Source organism: Sorex araneus, chromosome X (assembly GCF_027595985.1).
Source record: "Sorex araneus isolate mSorAra2 chromosome X, mSorAra2.pri, whole genome shotgun sequence".
Lineage (NCBI taxonomy): Eukaryota > Metazoa > Chordata > Mammalia > Eulipotyphla > Soricidae > Sorex > Sorex araneus.
The window spans coordinates 222,831,483-222,857,257 of record NC_073313.1 but is presented as its reverse complement, the minus strand read 5'-3'; the positions used below and the strand labels follow the sequence as shown (position 1 = coordinate 222,857,257).

Genomic DNA, 25,775 nt, shown 5'->3' with positions numbered 1-25,775 from the left:
CATAAGGGATTTGAATTTTAATCGAATGGCAATACTGTGCTGAAAAAAGTTCATATTGCACTAGCACTCTTGCAAAAAAACTAAAAACCATACAAAATAAAAACAAAGGCTCAAACTGAAATCCCCACATAGAATTTTACATTACTAAAAAGTTATTATTTTTACTTTTATGAAAGTTTTATGAATGCATGAAGAGTACAAACATTCCAGCACATTTTGGATGTTTTAGAAGGAAAAGTGGTATGTGGTAGGCTTTCCATTTTAGTTTCTAGCTTGAGGCCAGGGAGAGAGGAGAGGAGAGGAGGGGATGGGAGGGGAAGGAAGGGAGGGGAGGGGAGGGGAAAGAGAGCTCAATAGACTGGAGTAATTGTTTTGCATACAGGAGGACTGGGATTAACCCAATCCAATTAATCAAAGCATGGCATGCTCCTCCCAGACATCCCCACCTCACCCCCCAAGAAGAACCAGGGGGCCTTGGAGTAACTCCTGAGAACAGCAGGGTATGACTCTTCACCAGAAACTAAACAAAAACTCCAGTTGAAAACTTGACATCTTCCTGAGTGTCAGAATTAGAAGAGTTTGAAATAATTAGAATAACTGAAAATTAGCAAGTGCTAATTTTCTGCCCTGAGAACAGGGCTGTTTTTGTTTTGTGTTTTGTTTTTTTCTTTTTGGGTCACACCTGGCGATGCTCAGGGGTTACTCCTGGCTCTACGCCCAGAAATTACTCCTGACGGTACTCGGGGGACCATATGGGATGCCAGGGATCAAACCCAGGTCGGCGGGGTATAGGGCAAACGCCCTACCCACTGTACTATCACTCCAGGTTCGATTCCTCCGTCTCCCTCGGAAAGCCGGGCAAGCTACCGAGAATATCTCACCCACAAGGCAAAGCCTGGCAAGCTACCTGTGGCATATTCGATAAGCCAAAAACAGTAACAAGTCTCACAATGGAGATGTTACTGGTGCCCGCTCAAACAAACTGATGGGCAAAGGGATGACAGTGATACAGTGATACAACTGAAAATTTAAGGTGGTAAGTACAAAATGTATTAAGAAAAACAAAACAAAAAAACTAGAAAACAACGGTGGTGGAAACATTGTAATAAATTTTGTACGCAAATTATGTGACTATTTTATTAGCCCCTAAACTGCTGATGTACAGATCAGAGGAAAAACATCTCAAGAAAAGACAAGAAAGAACTGAGCAGAAATTTGAGTTGCAACCCAAGACACAAACTTTGCAGTTGTGAATCTGAGTTAATATCTGAAAATTAAAGTAGTTAAAAGCAACATTTTTTCCACAGAGAATTAAAATAGAATCAAAAGGCACAGAATAGAATATATAAATGGAAATCCTTTTTTTCATAGGAAAGCTCTCTTCTCTTCTCTTTCTTTATATATATGCTCAGGGGACCATATGTGGTGTTGGAGATTGAATCCAGTTCAGTCAGGTGTAAGGCAAATGCCCTACTGCTGTACTATATCTCTGGTAAAAGAGGTCCATATTTGTTAAGCTATTCCTGTATCCTATGTACTTATCCGTGTCTCTATCTAAGGGAATAATAAAGAACATAGTTTGAATATTGAGAAAATATGGTGAAACTTAGTATAAAACAAAGAAAATGGAAGAAAACAGACTCAAAGAAATGCCAAACTTAACTGTTCCATGCAGAGTTTAGTTTTTTGAAATAAATGACTTTCTAACACAACTGACACTTTACCCCTATGTTTTCGACAGTGCTGATGGTGTTTGGGGGGAATAAATGGAGCTGGAGACTTGAACCAGAGTCACAGTCACAGCAAGGCAAGTGTCTTACCTCCTGTACTATCTCTTGGCCAGACACTGTACTTTTGATGAATATTAAATACTTAATAATGAATATAATAAAGGCACTTGCATTGATTGCATGATGCCAACCCCAGTTAAATCTTCAAATATTAAATATTTTAATAATGAATAACCCCAGTTAAATCTTCAGTGTGCACTGGCCCCCAAACATCTTTAGAAGCATCAACCCCTGAGCACAGAGCCAAGAATAGCCCCGTTAAAGCCAAGTATGGGCCAACACATCTCCTCCAGGCTCTTCCCAAAGTCACCTTATCTGCAAAGTCGTGCCTGACAACACTCTTTAGTTCCCTTCCCTTTCTCCTTGGCATTAGTGTCATCCAGTTTGTTCTCTACAAAAGTTGCCGGTTTATTACATCTGTTCCCACTAGAAACCTGCTGTGGAGGATACAGGTTTTTGCCTGCTCTATTTTTTGCCACTTCTGTATCAAGACTAATTCCTGACACACTTTAGACACTTCACAATTGTTGAGTAAGTAATCAAAGCAATTGTACTGGGAAAAAATGATGAGAATCAAACCACATTAACATACCTGGAATCAATTTTATCTTAAAACCATTTGCTGTAAGACGAGGATCAGAGAGGTAAGTTGATGCACCAAACTTTTGGTCGTCTGTTGTCATTTTATGTAAAACCTCTAAATAATGAGATCCATTAAAAAGACTGAAAAAAAATTATGGTTCTTTAGCTTATAATAACATTTTAAATACATGCATAACATACCTATATATAAAATACATAGCATATATCTATAAAGTGAAATAAGGATCCACGGTAAAAAGTTAATCCAATGGTCAGTTAAAGGCATCTATTGTGTTGATATGAATGGTTACCACTTTCTTACTCACTGACATACAAGACAAATAAGTCTTGTATACAAATCTCTGTTCTATGTTCCAGTGCAGATTGTTGTTCTCTACTAAAATCTTACATTCCTTGAAAAAGTGAAGAAATAAGTGATACCACTTATCACCTCTAAAACACTGAGGTCTTGACTAGGGAGATCAAACAAACATCACTGAAAGGAGAACACTGACTGTCTATCAGACGTGCTCTGTCTGTGCTCAGCAACACTCAGAAAATCCATCTGAGAGTCCCTGGTGGTAATGTAGTGTGCAAATCATTTCTGTAACTTTTTTTTTTTATGCTTGTTGGGTCATACCCAGCAATGCACAGGGGTTACTCCTGTCTCTGCACTCAGGAATTACTCCTGGTGGTGCTCAGGGGACCATATGGGATGCTGGGAATTGAACCTGGGTTGGCTGTGTACAAGGCAAATGCCCTAACCTGCTGTGCTATTGCTCCAGCCCCTCATTTCTGTACATTTATTGTCCCAACTGGAATCCTTAATCCACTGTGTACTGGTAGGCTATGTGAACAACACTAAATTACTTAACTATTATTTGTTTTGAATGTCTCCTCATTTACAAAATATGAGGGAGGTAAGGAACAAAATGGCTGAGAAGGCTGCACTGTGTCCAGAATGCAACAAAATACAGAACTGACTACAGGATTGCTTTTGTTGCATTTTGGACTAGTGAATGGCAGAAGCATTCCTAAAATAGCATGGAGGAGACACCAGCAAACAATTCTGGGAGAATTTTCCTGTGCGGAGCTGTCAAACACAGCAAGAAGCTTATTAGAGTAGGGCTGGGTGAGAAGAGAGAGGAAGAACAGAGAGAAACCAAGAGATTATGCATGAGGAGGCTGAAAATTCATTTTAATATCCTTACAAATCTCCACCCTGACAAGGCCTAAGGAGGCTGGATGGGCATGGTGGGGTCCCGGGCAGGTTCTGCACATCTGACCCACAGACAGGGAAGTGACCAGCCAGCACTCCAGGATGAGATGGGGTGGTGGGCAGAAAGCCACCAGCAGAGCCAAGTAAAAAGAGATCATACCATCCCCACAAAGCACATCTGAGGGCTGGCATTTGCCGAGACTCAGAAAGAAGCTTGGTCCAAAAAATAAAGAAAGTTAGTCCTGGTGTGTAGGCTGCCAAACTTAAAGACTGTGGCAACAGGACACTGGGTGTGTGAAATCATGGAGGCAGTGCTGATTTGAACTGCAAATCTCAGCAGAGACTGGTTGCAAAATAAACAAGTTTAAGGAGTCTACCATAATGAATGGTGAAGACAAAGACTTGGAATAATTTTTAAGAGGAACAACACTGGATAGGACTCTCCTTCTAGAGGAAGAGAATGAGGAAAGAATCACCTGTCAAAGAAATTACAGCTGAGAAATTCTCCAATCTGCACATTCACTGACCCAGATCTAAAAAGGTAAATGAGTCCTAAAGAAAATAAAACCACAGAACTCCAAGACATACATTGAATGACAAAATCCAAAGACAGAGAAAACCCAGAGAGCAGCAAGACCACAAAAGAAATTGATATCCAAAGGAACTCACCTAAGTCCTAAAGTTGATCTATTAAATGATACCCTACAGGTCAGAAGAGAATGACTAGACATAGCAAATAAATTGTATGAAATAAACATAAATAAATCCCAATAAGAATACTTTATCCAGAGGCCAGAAAGATAGGACAGGGGTCAAGGAACTTGCCTGGGCAACATATTGGCACCAACTCACTCTCAGGAGTAAGCCCTAAGCACAGTGGTGTGTGTCCCCAAAACAAAACAACAAACTAGAAATAAATATTCTATCCAAATAAATTATCAGATTAAGTGAGACAAAGCAACTGCTTAAGAAGCTTGTGGCATTAAACAAACTGCAAGACGCACTAAATGGTCTAACAATGGCAAAGAAATCCTACTTGGGAAAAGTAAGAAACTAAAAAACATTAAATGGGAGAAGGGAAAAGAGATATAATTGTTATGTACAACACATACAAAGCTGAGATATAGGTAAACAGTATGTCAATCTCAAGGCAAACATACTTAGAGGTCCCAGGTAAAAAGAGGCAACTGGAACCTGACAACTTTATGAAAGGCAGACAACATAAGAACAAGGCAAGAAAATAAAAGATGGCTAACGAAGCAAAGACAAACTTCCCAAGCACTCATGATCCATACAAAATGATGGCAATATATTCCTTTATTTTGTCATCATGCCTAAGATCAATAGCCTGAACTCAGCAATCAAAAGGCATAAAGTAGCCACAAATTTTAGAAGACTAAACTCAACTTTTTGCTCCTTACAAGAGACTAAACTGAATAGTCTGAAATCACAGGTTTAAAGTATAAGGTCAGAAAAAAATCATAACGGCAAACAGCTATCTTAGAAAGGCCAGACAGCCAGACTTATATAACATAGGTCCAAATTTTTTAAAAAAAGGTTATAAGGAACAGTGCTGAACAATCAATGAACTTATACATCACAAAGACAATACTCATTATACTTAACATATATGTTTAGCATATAAGCACTGAATGAAGGACCATCTAAGAATATAAAGCCACTGTGGAGACTGGGGAATGATAACAATAGCAACACAATAGTTGTAGGGCTTTTAACCCTCCCAACACTCCCACCCCCTACTCACACTATTCAGATTCAGGAGGCAAAACAACAAGGACCCATTTTTCTTCAAGAAAGAAATGGCTTAACACACCTGTTGAGAGCTCTCCAAAAGGTGACTACACATTCTTTTCCAAAGCACATAACACATTCTCCAAGACAGACCACACATATTGGGGCACACACAAACAAGATATATGTGAAGTTTCTTCTCAGACCATGATAATTTGAAAGTAAAGTTGACCAAAAACAAACAAATAAGAAAACTCAGGTACAAGATACCAAACACCATACTACTTACTAAATAACTAGTAGATCAAAGAGGAAATTAAAGAAACTAAAAGATTCTGGGAAATAGATGAGAATGAAGACAGAATGAAGACAGGAGTTATGAGAACATTGGGACATAGCAAGAGCTGTTCTAACATGGAAGTTCACAGTAATATAAGCACTTCACAAAAGAAAGGACCCAAATACCTTAACCATACATTTTAAGGTAGTAGAAACATTAGAATAAAGGGAGCTCAAAAGTAGCAAAGAAAGGAAATAATAAATTGAAGTGGAAATCAATTTTTTGAAGTTCTACAAATACAAAAAGATAAATGGAATTAATAGTTGCCTCCCCCCACCCCTGCAGAAGGAGTAAGTAAGACAAGCCCTTGGCTAAACTCAAAAAGAAAAAAAAGAAAACTCTAATAAATCTGATCAGAAATGAAAAGGGAGAAGTTATACTAGAACCACAGAAATACAAAAGATTGAGAATACTCTGAACAACTTTATTCTGAGCAACGTAAGTCAAAGAGAAAAGGAGAACTACAAAATGATCTCTCTCATATGTGGAATATAAAGAAACATAATAAGGGAATAAACAATAGTCAATGTAACAGACCCAGGGAATCTGCCTATAGAACTGGTGTGCTAAGTAAGGATGGTGGGGGGGGGGGAGAGAGAGAGAGAGAGAGAGAGAGAGAGAGAGAGAGAGAGAGAGAGAGAGAGAGAGAGAGAGAGAGAGAGAGAAAGAGAGAGAGAGAGAAAGAGAGACCTAATGCACTGGTGGTAGATTACATAGCAACATAGTATTTACAGTACTGTAAATCAAGGTCCCTAAATAAAATAGGATCATGATAAAACATGAATAATGACAGTATCTATCTCCCAGTCAAGTTGTTGGGAGATAAGACAAAAGCCTAACAAAATTTCAATCACATAGAAATATATATATACTTATAAATAGCTATTTTTATTATTAAGCTCATAGTATTTTATAGATATCAAAACTATTCAACATTCAGATAAATTATGTAGTATGCATTAGAATTCTTGTGAGAAACTGAGCCCAACCCATAAGTGAGGATTAAAAATCAAGTTTTAAAATGAACTCTTCAAATAAATACCATTTTTCCCTATCATGAAAGACTTTCAACTTTTTGCCTTTAATTTCAAATCTAGTATGGATTATTAATGTTTCTGGTTTAAAAAAGAAATAAGTTTATTATTTCACTATACCTCTCTGTTAATATAATTGGGTTTTCCAGTGGTTCTGCAGGAAGTTTATGGTTCTCAAGAAGTCTTTTGAAAAGCAGAGCTTCTTCTACTCTGTATGGATTTAATAACATTACCTCTGTTTTGGATGTAATTAGCCAAGCATCAAGAAACTTGAGATTGTGGACCAAATAAAATTCACCTTTTTCTTCTAAGTCAGACCTTTGGTGTTTCTCAATTTGCTTTTTCAAGTTTTCCATAGAAAAGGAGACCTGTACTATTTTAATGTTTTGATTCTTTCTTTTTTCTGCTTGGGACTGGAAGAGTTCATCAAGTTTTGGTTGATTTGATAATGAAGTTTTCAACTTTTGCTTCTGTGCCAAATTCCACACACTGGTTGGTTTGATCTTTTTTCTGCCCTCTTTTAATGGTGCCTGTGATTCCTGTTCAGTGGCTTTGTTGATTTGTCTATTATATCGCTCAAAATCTTTAGCAGCTTTCTCTTCGTATCTATGAAGAGAGATAGGACAGAATGAATAAGGTCAGAAAAAGGAATATATTAACCACGGAACCTAAGTTTTATACAATGAAAGAGCTGGCATTCCAAGTCCAATAATGATAGGATTAAGCCCTCCCACATAAAACTATGATAAACCCTGAATCTATGGAAACAAATTATTTTAAATAGGCACTGAAAAATGTGGTCGGAAGTCATGCGGGGGAGGAGTGACACGTGCCGAATGTAGACTAGAAACTGAACACAATGGCCACTCAACACCTTTATTGCAAACCACAACACCTAATCAGAGAGAGAGAACGAAAGGAAATACCCTGCCATAGTGGCAGTTTGGGGTGGGGGGAGACGGGACTGGAGAGGGTGGGAGGGACGCTGGGTTTACTGGTGGTGGAGAAGGGGCACTGGTGAAGGGATGGGTTCTTGAACTTTGTATGGGGGAAACATGAGCACAAAAATGTATAAATCTGTAACTGTACCCTCACAGTGATTCACTAATAAAAAAAAAAAAAGGCACTGAAGAGCAACCAAAAGCAGGTAAGAAACTGACTACTTGAGCCTCTGGGAAGAGAGATCTACATTTACAGGACTTTTACAAGCTGGGAGGTCCCAGCAATCAGACAGTAGCCTGAGTCATCAGAACACAGCACTCCCGGCTTCCAATCAATGGAAACAAAAGGGACAAGATCTCATGTGTGGGAGCCTGGTAGAAAACAACCACTGAAGAGTAATGAGTTAAACAGACTTCAGTGGCTGCCCACTGCCGGGAAAAGACAAGTTTCTTCCTAACTCAACGTAAAATAAAAGCTAAACAAATTCAGGATGATTAGTCCAAAATTTAAGTGCTTTCTAGGCAGCTGTGTTGACTGGGCTCTGGTGCTGCAATGGATCTGGCCACATTGAAGTCTTTGGGTCTAAGTATCCTAAGAAAGAAGCAATTCTGGCAAGCACTACAACCATGTGCAAGCACCCAGGCAGGAAGTATTGACCTCTCAGGATACATGTGAGCACTGCAGCAGCTCCAGTGAGCACAACATAACTCGCATTCCTCAATTACACTGTGAGCACCAGTAAGCACCAGCAAGCGACACAACCAGAGGAAGAGCAAACCTGTGGTGAGTGGCAGTGATGGAGTGAGTACAGGCAACCCCAACCTGTGTACAATCCCCAGTGAACATCATAGTCAGATCTCTGTGCAGCCCCCTGTCACCACTTCAACACAAATATCAAGGGAGGGGGGAATACAGACATATATACATGCCTTGTAAAATAAAACTCCAAACTCATCAGAAAATCAAGTCAAATCCAGAATCTCCTCCAAAGTATTACCCACTATTTTCATAATACAATTAGAGTTATTCACTATTCAAAGGAACAGTCTTACAGCTGACCTGGGTTTGGTCCCCTGGCACTCCATATGGTCCCCCTAGACTGCCAGGAGTGATTCCTGAGTGTAAAGCCAGGAATGAGCCCTGAGCACTGCCAGGTATGCCTCCCAAACCAAAATAAGTTTAGTGAATCATAATCAAAAACTACCCTGGCCAGTAGATGCAAACTTCACAATGACGTTGGAATTTGCACAATAGGTCTTTATAAACATTTAAAGGAAAAAATGACATAAGGAGAAAAAGGAAAAAATGGTCACAATTATAAAATACAAAGGAAAATCTCTGTAGTATGTTCATATTAAAAAAAAAGTTAGTAAAGGTCAAAATATAGTATCTGAAATAAAAAAAAACACACCGAATAGACTTAAAAGCAGTCCAGAGAGAGCAAAATAAAGGGTAAATAAATTTGAAGACAAATAATAGAAAACAGATAAATCTGAACAAATGCTTGCAGATGATTGATTAAAAATGTAACCTATTGCTCAGTAATTTAACATATATGTAATTAGAGTCCCAGATTTTTAAAAATGTACTTGAAGAACTAACTCATGGCTTACAACTACCAATTTGTAGAAATGCAGTGTTTCAAAAATTCAAGCGAGTCACTGAAACATAAGCAGGACAAATACAAAATTATATATATTAGAATCAAACTCCTGAGGGACCAGAACTATAGTACAGCATATAGGGAGTTTGTCTTATAGCTGACCTGGGTTTGGTCCCCTGGCACTCCATATGGTCCCCCTAGACTGCCAGGAGTGATTGCTGAGTGCAAAGCCAGGAATAAGCCCTAAGCATGGGCCAGGTATGCCTTCCAAAACTAAATAAATAAACAAACAAATAAATAAATAAATAACAATTTAAAAAAAGAAAAAGAAACTGCTGAAAACCAAAGACAATAAAAATTGAAAGCCAAAAGCAAAAGGTAAAAAAGATATCACTGAGGGACTGGAGCGATAGCACCAGTAGGGCGTTTGCCTTGCACGCGGCCGACCCGGGTTCGAATCCCAGCATCCCATATGGCCCCCTGAGCACCGCCAGGAGGAATTCCTGAGTGTAGAACCAGGAGTAACCCCTGTGCATCGCCGGGTGTGACCCAAAAAAGCAAAAAAAAAAAAAAAAAAAAAAAAAAAAAAAGATACCACTGAAAAGGAACATAATGACACATGGTTATAACTTCTCATCAGAAGCAATCGAGAGCAAGAAGATAGTAAAAACTATGTTAAGTGATGAAAGAATCCATAATTCAATTACATCCAGCAAGATGTACTTCATGTATGAATGTCAAATGCTATTTTCAGATAAAAGTACACAATTCAGATCCTTTTCAGCTATACAAGAATATTTAGGAAAACATCATTTACTAGGCTCAATTCTTAATAAATTTTGAAGGATTAAAACCTAAACCCTTTCCCTGTCAATGAAAAAATTAACTAGAAACCATTAAAATACAAGAAAAATTTGAAGATTTAGCAATGTAACTTCACAGTAGTATAAAAATGGTATTCCTAATTTCATCAACTAAAGACTAAGTTTTAAAACATGGCAGAGAGATAGTACAGCAGGTAAGGCTCTTGCCTTGCACCTGGCCGACCTGGGTTAAATCTTAGGCATCCCGTATGATCTCTGGAGCACTGCCAGGAGTGATTTCTGAGTGCAGAGCCAGGGTTAACTCCTGACCATCTCTAGGTGAAGTTAAAAAAAAAAAGAGAGAGAAAAAAGGGTGTAGATTTATAACTGATCATTAGACACTAAAAATAAAGAACTATATAGTTTTTCTTTTTTTCAGAAATGGATGAATCACAGTAATATTTGGTTAAGGAAGAAGCTAGACATAACACTACATAACAGGGCCAAGGAGAAAGTTCAAAGGACTGAACACTGGTGAAGGGATGGGTGTTTGAGCATTGTATAACTGAGACTTTAACCTGAAAGCTTTGTAACTTTCCACATGGTGAATCAATAAAAGAATTAAAAAAAAAAAAAAAAAGGACTGAAGACATGCGTCACATGCAGAAGCCCAGATCTCAACACTGGTACACAGTATTCCAGGCACCTCTGGCAGGCACTGCTAGGAACGTGCAATTCTCGTAAATGCTGTAAGATTTTATATATATATATATATATATATATATATATATATATATACACACACATATATATGACATTCTAATAGTGGCAAAAAGACTGTGAGGAGAGGAATCAAACAATGGAGAATGGGGTGTTGGAACACTGTATGCAGGAAACCATGTCATTAACAATATTCATAAATCACAGTGCCTAAAATTAAAATGTAGACATTAGAGAATTAAAAAAATCAAAACAGAGTGTCTGATAAAGGAACTTTATGAGTGAAAAAAAAGTTCTACATTTTGTCTGGGTGATGCTTACATAATCAAAGTTTATTAAGATGGATTTACCTTTTTTTTTTTTTTTTTTTTTTTTTGCTTTTTGGGTCATACCTGGCGATGTTCAGGAATTATTCCTGGCTTTGCACTCAGGAATTACTCCTGGAGGTGCTGGGAGAACCATATGGGATGCTATGAATCGAACCCAGGTAGGCTGTGTGCAAGGCAAACGCCCTACCTGCTGTGCTATCTCTCCAGCCCGAAGATGGATTTACTCTTTAGATAGACTCTCAGAAATGACATTTTAAATAAAACAAAAGTATAAAAGTCCATGAAATCACAATTACTGAGTATCTACAAATAAATTATTTATACTTAAATTCTGAGTACATAAATTAAAACCACACCTTTTTCTCCTTTTTCCCTAATCGGTTGAAATTAACAGCATTTTGTTTCACTACTTGGGAACCTATTTAATATATTTTAATACATGTAAATATTCTGCAGTATGTTTTACTATCTAGCAGAACAAGATCTCACATTATTTTCCAACCCTTTAGAATTTTCCATTTGTTCGAATTTTCCATATTTCTTTCTTCTCTTCTTTTGGGTTTTGAAGCCACATGGACCCTGTGGTATAAGGAACCTAACCAGATTTGCTACATTCAAGGCATCTTAACAACTTTACTATCTCTCTAGCCCTACCTATTTCCATTATATGCTTAAATTTAATAACATTTGCAATTCAACCTTAAAAAAAAGTTTGCTTTTAACATTTATTTAGAATCATTCACTTCAAGCATTAAAAGAAAAATATATTATTACAATAAATTCTATCAAAGGATACAAGGGAAAAGAAAGATGAGGGGGAAAGTCACACTTCTTTCTCCCTTGATCTACCAATAAAAAAGCAGTACACATACAAAATGCATTTAACTATACATGGTTAAGATCTGTGCATTTTACTCAAAATTTTGCTCAGCTTGAAAATTTACTTAAGAAAGCATTAGACACAGCGTGGAAAAATCAATTTCAGATCTGAAGAGTTGGTGACATATCTGCTTTAACATCAGTAAGAAATAAACTATTTCCTGACCAACTCAAAGAAAATTTACACAAATATTTAGTAATTGTACAGTTACCAAAGTAATAACATGTGCAAGGAAAAAATTATCTGCTTATATTTATAATGGTTTTGTGCCAAAGTGCTTGTTTTTAGTTTTTGAAATTTTAGTTAATTTAGGTGATTCTAAATATGGTACTCATTTATAGTCACCATTAAAAATTTAATTTAAATAAACTGAACATATCCAGAACATCTAATTCCATTTTGAAATATGAGATATTGGGGGAGGGCATGACAGGGTTCCTGTTATAATGAATAGGGCACTTGCCTTATGTGAGGCTAACCTGTTTGAATCCAACATGACAAATGCCAGCCCCTATCTTTGGCCCCTACTTCAATCCTCCAGGCATAGTCCCTGAGTTCAAAGTCAACAGAAACTGGGGGTAGTTAAAATACTTAAAAAATTAAATTAAATTGGGGCTGGAGTGATAGCACAGTGGGTAGGGCGTTTGCCTTGCATGCTGCCGACCCGGGTTCGATTCCTAGCATCCCATATGGTCCCCTGAGCACCGCCAGGGGTAATTCCTGAGTGCAGAGCCAGGAATAACCCCTGTGCATTGCCAGGTGTGACCCAAAAAGCAAAAAAAATAATAATACTAAAATAAAATAAATTAAATTAAGAGCTAAGAGATGTTACAAAATTGCACTGGATAAAAAGTTAAGATATCTTTTCTCTTCAGTTAAAATAACTAGAATATGAGCTATAGAAATTGCAGAATAGAGAGCATGAACTGCATGTGGGAGGCCAGGGTTTGATACCTGGCACCATGTGGTCTCTCACGCACTGCTGGGATTGATCCCAGAGCACTGCATCAGGAGTAGTCACATAGCATTGCCCCAATGTGGTCCAGAACCAAAATAGTAACAACAAGAGTAAAATAAAATTTCTAGCACTAAGACAGTTTATAACAGCGATTTTATCTATCATTTTCTTAAAGTGTACAATGCAGAGTTCCTAAACTCTGATTGAGTTTCTAATTCTCTAGGCTTCAGCTGGTATTAGGCAGTGCAATCTTTATTTATTTTTTGGTTTTTTGGCCACACCAAGCGGTATTCACGAGCTACTCCTGGCTTTGGACTCAGAAATCACTCCTGATGGGCATGGGGGACCATAAGGGATGCCAGGAATAGACCCTGGCTCTGTCACATGTTAGACAAATGCCCTCCATGCTGTGCTCTCTCTCCATCCCCAGTACTGCCCTCTTTAAAGGACACCACTGATAAATCTTGTGATTGACTGGAATTCCAATCTACTGCCATACGTTTAGCAAAGAGGAATGGTTAAGACCATAGGCTCTGGAAATAGATTACTAAGCTCTACAAGTCAAGTTCTACAAATCAAAGCAAATTATTTAAATATTTTGTGCGTCCACATACTCATCTGTAATATATGCATATAAACTACTTCTGAAGTATAGAATAAAATGAATCAATTGTGTAATATAATACAATAACCTATAATAGCGCTTGGCTTAAATAGGGATAAATGTTTGCTATCAATATCAAATATTTGTTATCAATATCAAAATTATCAATGATGGGACCCAGAAAGAGAGTACAGGGGTCCAGGTGCTTACATTTCGGAAGGCTTGTTCCCCAAACACTGTCAGGGGTGATCCCTGAACAGAGCCAGAAGTAAACCCTGAGCACCACTGAGGGTGGCCCCCAAAAACCTAAAACAAAACAAAAACACCTATGAATGGGGTATAGAATTAACTAAAGACTGACAATCCTGAAACTAAAAAATTAAAAAATTTTAATCTGTACTCTTAAAATTGAGACTAAGGAGCTATTATATCTTTAGAAACTCAAGAAACTGTCATATATAACATTTCAGAGGAGAAATCTGAACAGATACATACAAGTAAGGAAATGAGAACAATGTTGGGAAAATTACATTAAATATTAAAAGTGAGACTAGGAGACACCTCAGCAAGTGATCTAGTTTTCTTTCAGTACATTTGCTGAATGAAGAAATGTTGGCTGGACGGGAATGCAAGAGGGACCTGTTTCAGAGAGCAAGGACAGAGCTCGGTAGAAAGCACCACCATTGCATGTCTTGAGACCCCTGGTTCAGTCCTCCAGCTCACTGAGAAAGACCTTGTTTCACTGTAAACAGAAAGACAAAATGCTTCTTGGGTTTACTTATGTCACAGTCAGAATTTTTATGTTATTTTCTGCTATTTCTACTTAGAAGCTATAAGTTCAGATTAACTCTAAAAAAAAAAAAACCTACAATTTTCAATTCTGTTTACTCCTACTAGGTACTATAAATAAGTTATTTTCAGGTCTTCTACATTAAATCTTTTTCCATGTGGTGGAAAATGAATTTTCAATGAAGGTCACCGTTTGCAATTAGATATAAAGTGCAAATTTTCACATATGCTACTAATCTTCAAGATGTCGATTTAATGACTTCCTTGGGAAATATAAAAGCTATGTCCAAAGGAATAGTAAGTAAATGTTAACTAAAAACAGCTGCTACCTTTGTACTTAATGTCACTAAGAAATTCAGTAACTTGAATGGAAAAAAATTAATTCTGATTTGCCCAGGAATCAAGTCAAATGATGCCTTTCTGACTTAAGAGTCACGTAATTATGGCATCCATGACTATTTTTAATACTCCAATTATGTTGTTCGTCATCATTTAAAAAGAAATATTTAAATAACTACTATAAATGAAAATTAAGATTGACATCAACCAAGACCCCGGTGACAGGACACCTGGTATAAATCTTTCTAATCAACTGGAGGAAAGGAATGGAAAGGAAGAAGGGGGTAAAAAATCAGAAAGAAAGAAGTAAAAAAATACTCCAACTCCAAAGACCATTCTAATTTTAAAAACCCAATCCTAATTCTTATTCATACTTTTTGTTATGACTTTCAGAACTTCCCACGATTTTCTATCTGTCCTGACCATATTTCCCCATTATTCTGTTCTTGTCATAAGGCAACATCAACAGCACTTCTATCCAGTTGAACCTTTTTTACATGGTGTCCCTTCTACCAAGAAAATTCCCATAACATTCTTCTTAAATTTCTATACCAGGAAGTATCTTCTATCCCTGAGATTAAATTAAGCCTGTGTAGTATTTCCTAACTTCCTATATTTATTTTAAAAGTCATATTCTCAGGCTTGAGAGATAAGCAAGTAAGGTCTTTAAGTAATTCTGGTTCCATTCCAGTACTATATATAGTCCCCCAATCACCACCAGGAGTGAGCCCTGAGCATCTCCAGAGGAAACTCATCCCTCTCAAGTCATCATATTCTAGAATTACAATTAGTTTAATTATATTTTCTTCACTAGACTGTACCATGGGGCTGGAGGGATACACAGCGGTAGGGCATTCGCCTTTTGACCCGTGTTCGATTCCTCCGCCCCTCTCGGAGAGCCCGGCAAGCTACCGAGTGTATTGAGCCCGCACGGCAGAGCCTGGCAAGCTACCCGTGGTGTACTGGATATGCCAAAAACAGTAACAATAAGTCTCTCAATGAGAGACGTTACTGGTGCCCGCTCGAAGAAATCGATAAGCAATGGGATGACAGTGACAGACTGTGCCATATATGAGTTAAGTAGGTTTCATTTATTACTACAGTGAAGCAATTAGAAAGCTTACAAAAAACAAATAAACAACAACAAAAAAAACCTTAATAACATTTTCTGGGGCCTGAGAGTACAGCAGGTAAAGTGCTTGCCTTGCATGCAGTTGACCCAATTTCAATCCCAAGCATCCTATATGGTCCACATGAGCCCTATTAGAAGTGACCCGGGAGCACAGAAAGAGGAGTAAGTTCTAAGCTCCAAAAGCCCAAAAGCCAAATAAAAGGGGGAATAAAAAGGATCTCTTGACTGAAGAAAAAAAATGGAAGGGAGATGGAAGGAAACAAAGACAGTAGGAAGGCAGAAAATCTGGAGAAAGAGATGAAATGAAAAAGGAGGGAGTGAGAGAAAAATGGGGCAAGCTTACTCTCGCTATTCCTAACACTCCTTATTTGTTTAGGAAAATGGAAAGAATTAAAAGATAAAGACTAGAAGTGGTAGTATAAGAGACAGTGATATTATTATCACCGTAGCTTCTTACTAACAATTTAGAGAGCCAATCATAGTTTAAAAAATGCCTGACTCTTAAAGACTCTTAATAAGCCTTGTGATTACAAGATACTTATATCTACTTCATAGGTTTCTATTTCTTATTTCCAAATTAAAAATTATTTTTGCAGTGTTAAAGGGATTTGGGCCATACTCAGAGGCACTCATGTCTTACTCCTGACTCTGCATTCAGGGATCACTCCTGGTATTGCTCAGGAAACCATATGAGGTACTGGGGAATGAAACAGGGTTGACTGTATACAAATCAAGTGTCTTAATCACTTTACTAATTCCTGGTCCCCTCCAAATTAAATTTAATCTTGACTTAACTTATAATAAACAATGCCCTGCACATAAGACAAGCATAACACAATCATTTGCTATGTATTATTCATTTATTGTAAACTCAGTATCTTATTAAACCCTCACAACCAGGGATACTGCCCATACATTTTTAGAAAAGTGTTGGTTAAGAGTGGAACTACGACTGGAATCCAGGTGTACCTTCAGCAGTCTGTTCTCAACCGGTAATGCTGCTTTTGTGCACCTTCTGGTTATAAGACAGAGAAAAGTGTGGATTCCAGAATACTAAGGACAAACAAAATTTTAGGTGAAGCTATTAATCTTGTGTTTTTTGAGTAGTGTTAAGGGTTTATTCCTGTCACTGTGGCTCAGAGATCACCTCCAGCAGGCTTGGGGGACCAGGTGCTGGAGATTGAAGCCTGGTCAGCTATGTGCAAGACAAGAACCCTATCTAGTGCACTAGAGGTGCTTAAATCCTTAAACCACAACTTTCTGACCTGTAAGGGAAAAACACGGCCGACATTCTCTAAAACATAAGCACAATAATCCCTTCAGTTGTAAGGCTGCAAAGGAATATATTCAAGACAATTCCACTTTCACTACATTCAGGAAAACTAGAAACTTCTGTACTATTATTTCTTCTATCCTCAGACCACTTCAACTCATCAACTTCTGAGTCAATGCAATTCAATTTTTGTGCATCTAGATTAAAAGTTAAATACACTCCTCTTTAAACTACATATTTTGTCACTTAGGTAAAGTAAATAAAACACAACAGGTGAACCTGAGTCTGCATTTTTTTCCAAACAGGCTGAAAAAAATCCGGTTTATGAAATTAGAACTGTGAACAATGACTGTCTGGTATGAAGGAATAAATGTTTTAAAAGTTCTGTAATATCTTTCTCTTCAACTCTTACTGATCTACTCTGAAATGATGAAACATGACATCAACCAAGGATTTGACTTAGTATCATGTTGGTGAAAGGGCAGAGGAGTGAGTGCAGGTCTGGAAGGAGCAAAGATGATGATGAGGTGCTGGGAGTGAAGGTGAAAATAGGAAATAAGTTTACTGTCATGTTTTATCTCATTCTGTATATACTAAGAAAAAAAACAAAGCAACAACAATGGCCACCCCCCCCAAAAAAAAAGTGGAGGATCTGTGGAAGTTTCTTTCTGAATCTGTTAACAGAGAGTTGCTGTTTAATACCCGGTGCCAGGTATTGAACGTAAGGATTCAGATATGCAGGACAAGTGCCCTACTATGATCAAGAGCCCTGACCTCGACAGAGCTTTTTTTTATTACTTTTAACCAATAGAATCTCTTGAAGATAGAGTAAACTAAAAAATAAATAAAAAGAAGAAAACTCAGTCAAGTATCCATGTATTATATTACCAAATGTAAACTCCGGATTATTGATTACATTAACATTTTTTTCCCCAGATATCTGGCATAAAACTGAGATACCTTATATAACAATATGTGATTTAGAAGCATAATTTCTTGTTCATTTTGTAGTGGGATAGGTCACACCAAACTGTGTTTTTTATAAGTCTCCAAATCAATTAGGAACAACAATCACATTATTTTGCAGTATTTATTCAAATTATCTGATCCAAAGAAGGAAAGCAATAGTGATTTTATTCAAAGATCAAGCCACCTACTTATCAAGGTAGTCCACTATCACTATTTTCCAGTAACTAAATGAGAAGATATTCTTGAGTTATACTGAGTTAGCACCACTAAATTGAATTATACAACAATATTACAACTTTTGGGACCAGAAAGATACTAGAGCAGGTAATACACTTGCTTTGCACTTGGCCAACTCAGATGTGATTCCTGGCCTCCCCTACCATGCCCTGAACCTGCAAGGAATGATTCTGAATGCAGAGCCAGGAGTAACTCCTGAGCACTGGCAGGTGTGGCCCCCAAACAAACAAAAAAACCCAAAACCAAGGCAAAACCCCCAAACCAGTATTATATCACAACTTTCTATGATGTTACATGTTTTGCAAAACAAATTTAAAAGAAAATAGTCAAAATGGTCCTTAAAAACAGAAACGTAATTGTTTTAATGATAAGCTTACAGAAAGAAAACTTTCTGTCATGGGATATTTAACATAGACTAAAAGGAAAAAGAAAATGGCAGTTTTAAGATGAATGGAAAACCTTTAGCAATAAATTTAATAAATCAGAAAGCAGTTAAGGCCTGTACCAAAACAAAAAGCAAACCAAAAAAAAACCTCTCCAGAAACTTCTAAATTAGGGGGGGAAAAAGTGATGCCAGAAAATGCACTCTAGCCAAGCCAAAAGGCATTTTCCAGTTTGCTTTTCCATAAATAAATTAGAAAAAAAAAACACAAAAACTGTAACCCAGTGAGTCATATAGAATGGAAATATCCTAGCATCAGGTCACATGCAAGCTCTGGAAACTTACTTCAGTTTTTCCCCTTCACTCAATGTCTTCCACAGTTCTTCTATCTGTATTGTTGCCTCTTCCAAACTCATCTTAGGGTTTTCTACAAGAAACTGGGCACGATGATCTTGAACAAAAAGGGCACTTGCTGACAGAGGCTTCTTGATTATCCGATTGCTAATTAAGTCATATGCTGTAAGTTGTCCAGATTTGTTATCAACCACATTCGATTTTTTAAAACAGGAACCTTCACTGACATTCAGTTGCTCTGGGTTTAAATCATGACTATTATTACTATTTACTTCACATGCTGGATTTTCTTGAGGTACTAACACTTTCACAGGTTCAATGTTTTCTCCCATTGAGTTTTTAAGTGCATGTCCCTTGCTCCACTCATCTGCAGAGATTTCCAAAGACTTCTCAGGAAGTACTTCTTCCTCATTTTCCCCTCTCTTGTCTACTGCATGGTTTTCACTATTTTCTGATTGGGCCTGTTGAAGACAAGTTTCTTTATTGCTCTGCAAATCATCACACAATAAGTTATTTGTTGAGTTTCCTTGAAATACATTTCTAGCATTCTTATCAGTGCTAGAATTTTCACAATCAGGGTGATCATCGTAATGGTCATCAATACGTATCTGATGATTTAAACAATCAGTGCTTTGTCCAGATTTGTAATTATGCACATCATTTGGGAAAGGAATGGCTGAAGGATCAACATTTGGATAATTATTTCCAGATGATTCTATCTTATTTACAAGCACATCTGCTTCTGTGGTTTTACTAATGATCATGTCAGCTGAGGAAACATCTGTTTTATTAGTTTCATAAGAATTTGTACCAGGTAGTGATCCATAACAAGTCGTCATAAGATTTTCAAGAGCAATTAAAAGAGATTCCTAAAAAAATACAAATTAACAAATGTTAGGGGGAATCAAGAAAATATTAAGGAAATAAGATTCCAAAACTACCAATCCAAAAACCATATATAAACAAGCAAATCTCTCTTTTCACATGAAGGTAGTTAAGACTATACAAATTTATAAAGAGCATAAATACACAAAAGTTATCAGAAAAGGATTACCTTGTTCTGTAATAATACTTGACTTTTATCTGGTGTTAAATTTACATCCACATCAGCGGTAGGGACATCAATTTTCAAAAAGAAAATAGGGTAACAACGAGTAGATTCCTTTAGGCACTTCAGATGGTAATAATGTCGGATTAACTAAAGTATACAATCATAAAAGAAAAACAAAATTACCATAAAAGTAAAATTAGCATGGTCACACTTAAAATCCACCAAAATGGACATAGAAACAGACGCTATAATTAATTTAGAAAAAGCAATATCTAAAAGTGTACTCGTGGGTTGGAGAGATAGAACAGCAGGTTGTGAGTCTGCCTTGCATGCAGCCAACGCAGATTCGATCCCCAGCAAATAGCCCCCCTCAAACTCCAGCAGGAGAAACCCCTGAGCAGACACAGGTGTAACTTCTAAGTCACCAGATGTGACCTCCCCCGAAATAAAAGTAATACTCATCTAGAGGCCTCAAGCTTATGAAGCACAAGTATTCATTAGGAAGAATGATTACATGGTTTTCATACTCAAAGATTAAGATTACATGGTTTTCATACTCAAAGATTAAGATTAAAAGTTTTGAAAGCCCCCTTCTTGGCTATGTGATCTATGAAAGTGAAACATATCAGTTTCATCACTATAATTAAGGATAAGAATTCATCAGAGCTGCTGTGAAGAGTCAGTGAGACATTATATATAAGATATACAGCATAACACTATTATTATTATTATATCACATATTCCCTCATTATTACAGTAAATTTTTGAAAGCAGTTTTCTTAACAAGAGAAAAAATATCACCTTAACAAGAAGACAGAATTATTTTTACTTCTGATGCATGTGATATTTTTTTCCTAAAATAAATTACCTTTAATATATCCTTTTGGTGTATTGGTCGATTATTCACAAAGATGAAACTTCTTTCTGGGGTTGATAAACTAGTAAAAGAATGGTCTGCGTCACGTTTTGGAAGAAATCCACTTAGATAAATCTGTAATCACAATCATTACAGAATTAATATGTCAGGTTATCAAAAAATACTAGTTTCATAGGTCTGACTACAAATAATGTAAGGTAAAGAGTATTCAAATAGGGGCCAGAGAGAAAGGACAAAAGTTAGGAACAAGCCTTGCATGTACAGGACCCTGGTTTTATCCCTGACATCACATGTCTTTATCCCAGTTTCTGTGGAGTGGCTTTGGAAGCCAGGACGGCCTGGCACTGCTGGCAAGGCAGTCTGCAAGGCTCCATGTCCTAAGATCCTAGCACTTAACATACACTTGCATGACCAGGAATCTCTCCAGGAAAGGCCAATAAGCCCCCCACACACCATTTTTTTTATCTTTTATGAAGCAAGAAGTTTTTATTAAAAATTGTTTAGAAAGATGTGAGGGGATAGAAAGGGAGAAGTACATGTTGGGAGAGAATACAGGCATCTCCAGAGCGGAGAGAGGCAAGGAAAGAAACAGAGAGACAAGCAAGAGAGAGAATGTTCAAGGGAGAGCACCCTTTGAAAAGCAAGCCTCCCCCATTTTTTTTTTAAGTATAAAGATTAACAAATGGGTTTTTAACTTAAGGTCTAAAAAAAAAAAAATTCCTAATAATATCACATATTTCCTGATAATGTTTTAAACACTAAAATACATACATTAGGCTGAGAGTTTCTACCTCTCTCTTTTGCAATTCTGTTTTAAGAAGGGAAAAAAAAATCAACATTCATAAAAACTTTAGAATGAGTCCAAGTGTTTTACAGTTGTGGGCTATACATCATGAACACTGTTCTCTATAGAATCTCTCTCTTCTTTCTGATTTTTTAAATTTTCCTACTTCGTTTTCTTTCCTTCTTAAGGTGGCTGTTTCTAACTTTATTCTAAGTATGTTATGAAGTCAATCTGAGTTTTCTTTTCTGAGTTAAAAAAAAAAAGTTTTCTGTTCTGACACTAATTACACTTTTTAACTTTATGCCGAATTTTTTTTTCTAGAAACTAGTTCTGACCTTTATTTTATAATGCTTGAAAACAGAAAATAAAACACTATTGAAAAAAGAAGAGAGAGAGTAATTAATGAGGGGGAAACAAAGCCAGAAAACGCACCTACTTAAAATGTAAAGATAATACAGAAAACTCTTAAGAATTCAGTATAAAGCCAGAGTGACATGATTCAAAACAGCTCCAGTACCAGATACATGATCTTAACCTATTATATCTGAAATCACTAAAACCAGATGTGTTATTAACCTGCTAAGAAATACAAATAGTAAAATTTTAGCCTAGCCTTAGAAAACTAAGAGAGCCAGCATGGACTATTTTTAGTTAGGCAGAAACCATTAGCCTCCTTACCAACACCGCCTGTAGGCTGCGACCTATGTCTATGGTTATTCCTGACCTTGGGAATAAGTGTTTAAGGAGACATGTTACCAATTTTAGAACACTAAGTGCATTATTGTCACAGTGCCAGATTGTGCCAATTAAAAAAAAATAAATTAATAAAGCTGAATAAACCATTACAAAATGACACTCCTTAATTAGCTGTAAAACTTCACAGTATTTATAAATGGCTGTATAAGTTACCAGGTAATATGAGACACTTCTTAATAAGAAGTACCTGCTGAGCCATCATGGAGAACCTGTTTGGTCTCTGGAAGACTACTAGGCTTGGGAATTTTTTCAAAACATGCTGAAAATGTAGTAGTGATAGATAAAATAAGACAAAATTTCTAGCAGTCAAAATTTTGTAGGTCTTTTTCTTTCACACCATTTTGGTTGGCCACTGAGTAACTTCTAGGATACTCATACCATTTATATGTAATATGGAAAAAAATCAAATAGCAAAGTATTATCAAATGTTATATGTATGTAAGGTTGTTTGTAAATTTTCAATTCTTCAAGAGATGAAAATAAGTTTGGCGTTCTCCTTGTCATGTGAGGCCCTTAGGCCCCAGCCACACAATTTATGAGGAAACTAAAAAATGCATTAAATTGGTGGGAAGGGCCGGGGCGGGACGGGTCATAAAAAGTAAAAAATCAGGCTAGCTCATGAGAAAGGAACACCTGTAGGATCCCCAATCTAGTGTTCTGGTGTGGGGAGGGCATGGAGGGCCACTATTCCAGGAAGGGCACTGGAATGCAGAAGCTTTGGGTACAACCTGGGCGCACTTTTTAAATTCATTTAAAGTAGGCAAATTTCCACAGGGGACACCAAATGATTTTTTTTTTCTGAAATAAGTTTGAGAACCTTTGTCCAAAAAAAAAAAAAAATTAAAATTTAGATAGATCTTACAAGAACCTGAAACCAACTATTCTCTAACCTAAACAACAAAATAAAAAGAATATAAAAAGTACTTCTTCCCTAACTGCTTTTAACTCTAAGTGTTTTCTTTTCCAGTGCCCTCTAACTTGGCTTCTACAATTTGAATGTGTCCTCTGTGTCCTCTGTGACTACTGCCCGGCTCACCTCGTCTCTGGCACATGTGAACCCCTTTCAACCTTCTCTTTCAGTCTTTCTGGTTTCTCTCGAGTACTCTGTAAGTCTGGTTTGCTGCTTTCACTCTCTTTGCTTACTCCCAATAAATGATGATAAGTTTCTCCATCAGGTTCCTTTTTGTTGTTCTCTATTATTTCCTAGTAATATTAAAATCTATACACATATACCAGTAATGCTAAAATATAAAGCCACTACCTATTTCACTCTCAAATGCTTACCACCTTTAATTTGCTCACAAGAATCTCCTAAGTCTTACAGCATTCAAATTTTGATAAAATATTTATCATTCCAACCATGCTGTCCAATTGCTCAAACTTGTATCCCATATATATATATCACTGTATCACTGTCATCCCGTTGCTCATCGATTTGCTCCAGTGGGTACCAGTAATGTCTCCATTATGTGACTTGTTGTTACTGTTTAGACATACCGTGCAGGCTGGATATTCTCGGTAGCTTGCCAAGCTCTCCGAGAGGGACGGAAGAATCGAATCCCAGTCGGCAGCGTGCAAGGCAAACACACGCTGTTTGCTATTGCTCCAGCCTCCCGCCCCCTCCAGCCCAGATTAAAAAAAAAAGTGTTGCTGAAACCCAAGGTCATTTACTATTTTCCTCTAATCTCTAAGCTCCTTGAAGACTTAGCTTATATTTCTTTTCTATACCCACAAAGGGCTTAGAGTTGATCTGAGCTCACCAAGAGAGAGAACAGGAAGATGTACTTGATAACGGGTCACTCCAAATAAGATCCGGCCTGCCATCCTAGCCTCGAGAGAGAGAGCTTCCCCTGGCATCTCTTGCACGCAGGGAGCAGGCCCTGGTACGAGGGCCCGAGGAAGCCATAGGAGGAGACTCTGCTGCCAACAGGCCACTAGCACCCAAGAGCCACAGGGACTGGAGAAAAGATGAACCCATGTACAATGCCAGCCACTTCAGAGGGCAGCTGCAGAGCCCTCTGCCACCCGCTCTTCCTCGGGAGACGGCGACAGCCAAGAGCGAGAACCAAGGTCTCTTGAACAAACCAGTCCACGCCTGGGTGGAAGAATGTCTGGGAAAGCGGGAACCTCTGGAATATATACATATATATACATACACATGCATATACATATGTATACGTATACAGAGTGTGGCTCTCGCTACATAATACATAGAGAAAGGGATGCAAAACGAAACAGAAGTGATGGCTGAAATCAAAGACTGCTAAGATCAGAAAACATGTATCAGAAAAAAGTTTTGTGTTGACAGATGTTAACTAGTCTACAAAGGTGATCATTTCACAATATGTACATAAAACAAATCATAGCTAATATCCCCCAAACTAATAAGTCAATTATAGTTTGAAAAAAAGGGGTGGAGAGAAAGAGAAACAAGCTGGATCAGTTGTAAGTTAAATTCTGATTTCACATGGGGGCAGTAAACACCCTAGAGAAGGCACCAGGGGATAGAAATTATGCATTTCATGAACTGGATAGCCAAGATAGCTTTTACACTCTTCTCTCCTCTAAACAAACAAACAAACCTCCCAGACTGATATATATTAGAATCACTGTTAGAAGCCACACACTAGGGTCACAAGAAAGATGACAGACAGTTCTAAAACCAAGAAAATGGTGAGGCCAATCCAGCTTAAAAAAAAAAAAATGGCAGAGGGTGGAGGGCGGTTTATAAGATCTGGTGGGATGAAGGCATGGATGGGCTACTAACATTAACAACTGGTTCTGAACTGGGGCTCCAGGGGTAGGTACATGCCATACTATGGGGAGAGGGAAATTGGAAAAGAGATTCACAAGACAAAAAAATACAAATCTGCACGCCAGATGATTATGCAAATTAAAATCTGAAGGTATTTAAAATTGTAAAAAATCAGAGAATACTCTCTCCAGAAACTAGATATAATAGAAAGAATGTGCTTTTCTTTCCATCTGCATCAATAAATGGTCAAAGATACCTAATGTCTTAAAAATTCTAAAGAAAAATTGTTTTTGACCTAGAATTCTCTGAATTTCTAGAATTCAGACTATAAATGAAACAGGCTCAAAATAAAACTTGAAATTTTCTTAAACTTGAAATTTTCCTTCTATGTCTCCTTTCCATGGAAGTAATAATTAAAGAAGAGTATCAGAAAAATGAGAACAAATACCAAGAACAAGGAAGGTCTGTGTTGAAAGACAGTGGAAATAACCAGCATTACAAAGGAATAAAATAAAGTCAGT

The 25,775-nt window shown here is 37.2% G+C and overlaps 1 protein-coding gene across 2 annotated transcripts in view; it reads right to left on the bottom strand.

Moving 5' to 3' along the window:
• PMS1 (PMS1 homolog 1, mismatch repair system component) overlaps positions 1–25,775 on the bottom strand; it is a 102,408-nt gene that overhangs the window by 12,498 nt on the left and 64,135 nt on the right. For both annotated transcript variants that reach the window (XM_055122602.1, XM_004601389.2), the window contains exons 7-11: positions 20,951–21,073; positions 20,086–20,229; positions 19,023–19,900; positions 6,838–7,323; positions 2,383–2,513 (exon numbers count right to left, since the gene is read on the bottom strand). In XM_055122602.1, coding sequence (XP_054978577.1) covers positions 2,383–2,513; positions 6,838–7,323; positions 19,023–19,900; positions 20,086–20,229; positions 20,951–21,073 — 1,762 coding nt within the window. The remainder of the gene's footprint in view (positions 1–2,382; positions 2,514–6,837; positions 7,324–19,022; positions 19,901–20,085; positions 20,230–20,950; positions 21,074–25,775) is intronic.